The sequence below is a fragment of the Juglans regia genome, chromosome 7 (assembly GCF_001411555.2).
Source record: "Juglans regia cultivar Chandler chromosome 7, Walnut 2.0, whole genome shotgun sequence".
NCBI lineage: Eukaryota > Viridiplantae > Streptophyta > Magnoliopsida > Fagales > Juglandaceae > Juglans > Juglans regia.
Genome location: NC_049907.1, coordinates 19,789,632 through 19,795,826, shown reverse-complemented (window position 1 = coordinate 19,795,826; position 6,195 = coordinate 19,789,632). Strand labels below are relative to the sequence as shown.

Genomic DNA, 6,195 nt, shown 5'->3' with positions numbered 1-6,195 from the left:
TTGTGGCTGATTGTATTCAATCTATTAATTGTAATGGATGATGGAAAACATTGTGATTAATATCAAGATTGCATTTTTTGATTTAAAAAAAAAAAAAAAGCTCAATTGAATTTGAAAATTATTTTTTTCATTTTCTCCAAATGAATCGTTTGCTTTTTTGGAAAATAACACTTCTGAAGTCTATTTAAACACAAAGAGAGTTAATAGTTCTCACCTATAACATAATTGTGCTTTTAGACATCGGGATACACTCAGAGAAAAAGTTGTTGGGGTGATCATTCTTTCATTGTCAAGTCAAATTTTTCATCAAGTTGCAATGGAAAGACGTACATTTCTAACTTATATCATTGTATTTAATATTGTAGATCATAGAAGATTGAAAAAATTTTTAGAAATTAAAATTTAATATTAAAATATTTAACATGTGGTATCAAATAATCATATTATAGATATTCTACGATCACGATAAATTATATAATACAAATTTGGATGTGCTGTATTTTAATTTTACATGGTAATAATAACCTGGCGTGCTTTCCCCATTTTATATTATTTTGTGAATGGAAAAAGGCAAAAAAACAAACAAGCAAATAAAGGATATTTATTTTTGGAAATTAAGACCATGCACGCATATCTCAACTGAAATCAAGCATATGCATCATTTCCATTAGTAAACTTCATTCTAAAGCCTTAAAATCGCGAAGAGTGTCTTGAATGAAAGATTCGAATCATCAAATCAATTGAGCAATAAATTAAAATGTTTAATTCATGCATGCAAAACTTCCAGTTACCAACTTCAAGATTCTGATAATAAAAAGGAAGAATTAGGAATCCATAACAAAATAAATTAATTCTACTAATAATTTTTTCCTTCTTTTGGCCGAAGCTCAATGCCATGGACAACAAGGCCAGATTTACATTGACCGGCTTCAGTCTCCCACAAGTGCATCTGTAACACGTTATTCTCATCTCCATTGAAGAACTCCCCAATCTCAATCTCCATCCACATGTCCTCTCTCTTGCATGGAAGCCGTCCATCATCATGTCCAGGAGGTCTGTCTCTCGATGTTCTTGGTTGCAGATAAGCAATATTCGTAGTTTCACCTTCAATCTCGTTTTCAATGCTAAGAGACACCTTCACTGGGTGGGAAAGCCCAAGGGGACTTGTGATCGCACGGTAGTGCATACTGTTTTTGGGCATCGGTGCAATGGTGTAAATAAAGTAGGCGCCATAAGTTGTATTTGGGGATAGGATTTTAGTCTCGACACTGCCTCTTATCTCAAGCCACCACACAAGCCAAAGATGAGCAACCTCTGAGAATCTGCACATTTTATAGACTCATAATAACACCCTATGGGTGTGTGTATGCATATGTAAATCATTGCTATAACAAAGGTAATTTATAAAGAAGCAGGTGTGCACAAGCGCGCGCAGAGAGAGAGAGAGAGAGAGAGAGAGAGAGAGAGAGACCTGGACTTGGGTAAATCTGGCCACTGATCAGCTGAAGAAATCCATTGCCAGTAATATTCAGTATCTCCCCATGATATGGATAACTCCCTCGCTCCCAGCATATAACATTTTTTCCCACTCCACTTGTTTATTGCAAAAGTCTGTGCGTTGAATCACTATGCCCGTCATGCAAACCACCAAAACAGAGTATGGACAGAAAAATAGAGAAACTATACATTTCGAACTTCAAGAACAAAAAGAGTACTGTTGAAAAGTTGAAAAATCTTCCAAAACAATTTCATATATTCTGCACCCCAAAACTTTCAAAATTGACAAACATATGCAGTACTCTCCACACTGTTGATGAACTTATTTGCATGAACAGTATAAAATTAAATTATCTTAAAAATTATATTGTCATGTTAACAGTGTGGAATATATGTCATTCGCACAAGCTTGCAAATATAATTTTGATAAGAGTAATGCATTTTATTTCCCCAAATATCCGATACCACTAAAGTTTAGATTTAATAACATATTAAGAATAAAGACAACTATATATAGAGGATTTAAAATTGACATATTATAGAAGAATCTCGTGTCAGAAATATCAAGCCAGCTCGTAAAGATAGACCGGATGGTGGTTTTCATTCGGAGAATCAATTTTTCTCACATTTCCAGATCAGAATGGTAATCCCGAAACAAAAATTCTATGTACAGTCATTTCTACATACTCCTTACACACTCCACTAACATGATTTATTGCGCCACTGTTATTTTCCAAAATAATCTTTTCTGTTTCGGAAAATATCAATCAATGTAACAAGGATCCATACCGCTAAGCCTCTTTTGCAGAACAGGTTAGTCTCCTTTTTGAATCGAAATCATTATTAATATAAGAAACGCATCCTTTCCAAACTAAATAATAAGACGAAGTAAACAAAATTAAATAACTAGGTAGCGTGTTTTGCTCACCCTGTTGCCGTTGCCGATGAGGGTAGGATTGTTGCAAAGATGGAAATAAAGATCCTTCTTGGGCAACATATTCAAGGATGATGATGACGACGACGATGACGCCGCCTCTGACGAAACTGATGGGGAAATGATGTTATGATAATCCGGTGGCAGAAACCTCTCCCACACGAGATTGGAAGCCGCAGCTGTTTTGAAGGCTCGAGAAACCAGCGACAATCTACATGCATCGCGAGGACTTGTGTTGGAGATGATGTTGGCGATGCACTCTTCGGGCAGAATCCTTGTTATATCCGTTTCCATTTCTCCCTTCCTAATTCTTCTCTTGCAAGTTTTCTGGTGTGGATGAAGACGTTGTATCGACGGAAAATGTGTGAGGAAGACTCGAACGGGCGTTACATATATATAATAGAAGCACCTTCGATAATTTCAAGGCGAATTGAATGAATGGGATCCAGTTTACAGGAAAGACTTGAAAAGTTTCCGTACGTGCGCACACATGCAAGGCAAGTCCGAGAATGTCCTATATATGAGCGACCCATACATGATAAGAATAGCTTAGACAATATTAATTACTCCTGATGATCTGTTTTTTCCATTTCCTTTTCTTTTTTCCGATCGAGCACCAACACATAATTCCATGCAAATTGATTATACAAACGCTTCTTTTTTTCTTAATAAATTAATATCACCCTTGAATTTAACATCAGAATAATGCTACTATATATAATACCGTCTCGTTTCTCTCTTCATTTTGACTCTTTATGTATTTAATTTTTTTATTTTATTTATTAATTAAGAAAATAATTATTAGTGTATTAATTTTTTTAATATATATTTTTTAAAATATTAAAAAATATATAAATAAAAAAAAAATTAAAAAAAAAATTGACCTAAAGGCACGCCCAACTGTCACTACTGTGCGACGCTGGACTCTTGATTTAACGATTTAGCATCATGTATACAATTTAATTAATAATTTGTAAAGCCTTATAAAAAATAATAATAATAATTTGTAAAGCTTTCCTTTACAACTAGGCTGCTAACCTCACTGCTATATACATGGACTTTGTCTGTTTACCCAAACTCCATCATGTACATGCACATGTGCATGTACACTACAACAAATATACTTTTTCTAGAGAACTTATTGTAAAAATTGTCATTTTCATCACAAAAATTTGATGATTGCGATTCCATGTTTTATTTCCTGACTGGGAAATAAGAGAACTACTACGATTACCAAAAAAGTAGCTCGAAAATGTATCCCGAAGGTGCTTTATTTATTTATTTATTTTTCTTTTTTTCATATATTTTTTTAATCATCATAAATATTTTTTAAAAAAAATAAAAAATTCACAATATCATTAAAAAATACTTCATTAATTATTAAGTAAAAAAAAAAAAAAGGATTCGGGACACTTTTTGGGTCCCGAATTCAGGACCCAAAAGCATTTTTGGGAAAATAATTCCTCCTGCTCCTGTCATGACTATGGGTCATAGCTAGCAGGCTAGGAGCCATGCTCATTGCCGATATTGGTTAGTGTTGCCGACACATTGATCAAACTACGACAGTGATTGATGGAAAGGTGTTTATTGACAGAATCAAATTCCACCAAATTAGCAATCTCTTGATCTTAGGAAATTTGTTTTTTAATTGTAATTATTTAGAAAATTTTTCATTCAATTGTAATTATTTCATTTTTAATAGTTACCGTAGAAAGACTATGATTGCATCTATATATTTTAGACGTCCTTACATTGTAATTTCGACTTTCGAGAAATAAAGTTCAATTCTTAACATAGTATTAGCCAAACAACGTTCCTAATCCTCCAACCTCAACGCCTTCCATGGCCACTTCCTCCAACCCCCCTCCTTCCCCTTACCTCCTTCACCCATCTGATTCACCTAGCCTCATTCTCGTCTCTAGAGTACTCACTGGAGATAACTATCCCAAATGGCAAAAATTCATGGCTCGTGCACTCAACGCCAAAAACAAACTCAGTTTTGTTGATGATACTCTTCCCCACCCACCACAGATTCACCAAATTATACTCAATGGAATCAAACCAAGGACATGGTCCTTACCTGGCTTCTTAACTCCATCAGTCCCTCCTTCGCAAACTCTCTTGAATTCCATATTAACCCTCGTGAGGTGTGGCTCGACATTCAATCCCATTTCTGTCATGGGAACAACACCCGGGTCTATCACCTTAAACGAGAGCTATCCTCCCTACACCAAAATACCACTTCCATCCATGAATACTACAACCAGATTAAACACCTCTGGGATGAACTTAGCCATCTCCAAAAATGCAATGACCTCAAAGAATTTCAACAGCAAGCGGAGGATGAACAAGTTTACCAGTTTATACTCGCCCTCAATGACTCATTCTCTCAACTGAGAACCCAGATTTTGGCACAGGAACCCCTTCCTCCCATCACCAAAATTTTCTCTATTATGTTTCAGGAGGAACAGCAGAGGCTTCTTCAAATCCGAAATACCCATCAAAGCTGCAAAGCTTCGCCGCCCACTCCAGTGGCTCCCAACGACCACCGTTCAAATGCTCGGAATGTGGCCAGAACGGCCATATGCGTGATAGGTGTTGGCGCCGCATCGGGTACCCTCCAGGTCGTGAACCCCGCACGAAGTCTCCTCCACCATCTACACTCTCCATTCGTCCTAGACGCACCACCACTCGACCCGCATATCTTCAAGATTACGTCTGCCCGACCATACATATGGAGTCCATTGCATCCTCATCAGCTGCATCAACTTCAGGTACTGCTCATCCTTTATCTACTTTTCTTTCCTATTCTCGTTTTTCTCCTCTTCATCTTATCTTTTTAACTGCTTTCACAACATTTGTTGATCCTTCCTGTTATTCCACTGCCATTCGCCATCCTCATTGGCGTGAGGCCATGAGTGTTGAGATCCGAGACTTAAAGGATAATGCCACTTGGACTATTGAGCCCCTTCCCCCTGGTAAGAAACTCATTGGATGTAAATGAGTTTTCAAAACTAAACTCAAAGTTGATGGCTCTGTTGAGAGGTACAAAGCTCGATTAGTTGCTAAAGTTTACACCCAGGTTGAAGGTCTTGACTACCATGAAACATTTACTCCAGTTGCCAAAATGACCACTGTTCGACTTACTGGCAGTAGCTGCCATAAAAAAATGGGTCATTTAACAACTTGATGTCAACAATGCATTTCTTTATGGTGATCTTGATGAAGAGGTCTATATGACTCCACCACCTAGATATTGCCCTAAGGGGAAGACTCGTGTGTGTCGGCTTCGGAAATCTCTATACGGTCTCAAACAAGCCTCTCGCAATTGGTTTTTCAAACTAATCAATGTGCTTCTTGATGCAGGTTTTAATCAATCTCAGGCAGACCACTCTTTATTCACTCTTATCTCTCACATCAGCATCACTATTGTCCTCGTTTATGTACACGACATCCTAGTTGCTGGCAATGATATTTCCTAGATTGATGTTTTCAAGAGCATTCTCTCTACACACTTCAAAACAAAGGATCTCGGCTCCCTAAAATATTTCCTTGGTCTCGAAGTTGCTCAATCTCATAAAGGCATCTTCCTCAACTAATGCAAGTACACACTTGATATCCTGACTGATAGTGGTCAACTTGGTGCTCGGACCGCTCACTTTTCCATGGAACAAAATTTGAATCTCACAGACCGTGACGGCTCTCTCCTCACCGACCCTGGTGCCTATCGACGACTGGTTGGACGTCTTATCTACCTGACTATA

At 37.2% G+C, this 6,195-nt stretch overlaps 1 protein-coding gene across 1 annotated transcript; it reads right to left on the bottom strand.

Moving 5' to 3' along the window:
* Positions 1-710: 710 nt before the first annotated feature.
* LOC108984052 (putative F-box protein PP2-B12) lies at positions 711-2,791 on the bottom strand. Its single transcript, XM_035692517.1, has 3 exons — positions 2,426-2,791; positions 1,472-1,611; positions 711-1,322 (listed from the first exon to the last, which is right to left on the bottom strand). Exons 1-3 carry the CDS (start codon positions 2,723-2,725, stop codon positions 857-859), a joined length of 906 nt encoding a protein of 301 aa, XP_035548410.1. The 5' UTR covers positions 2,726-2,791; the 3' UTR covers positions 711-856.
* Positions 2,792-6,195: the final 3,404 nt, after the last annotated feature.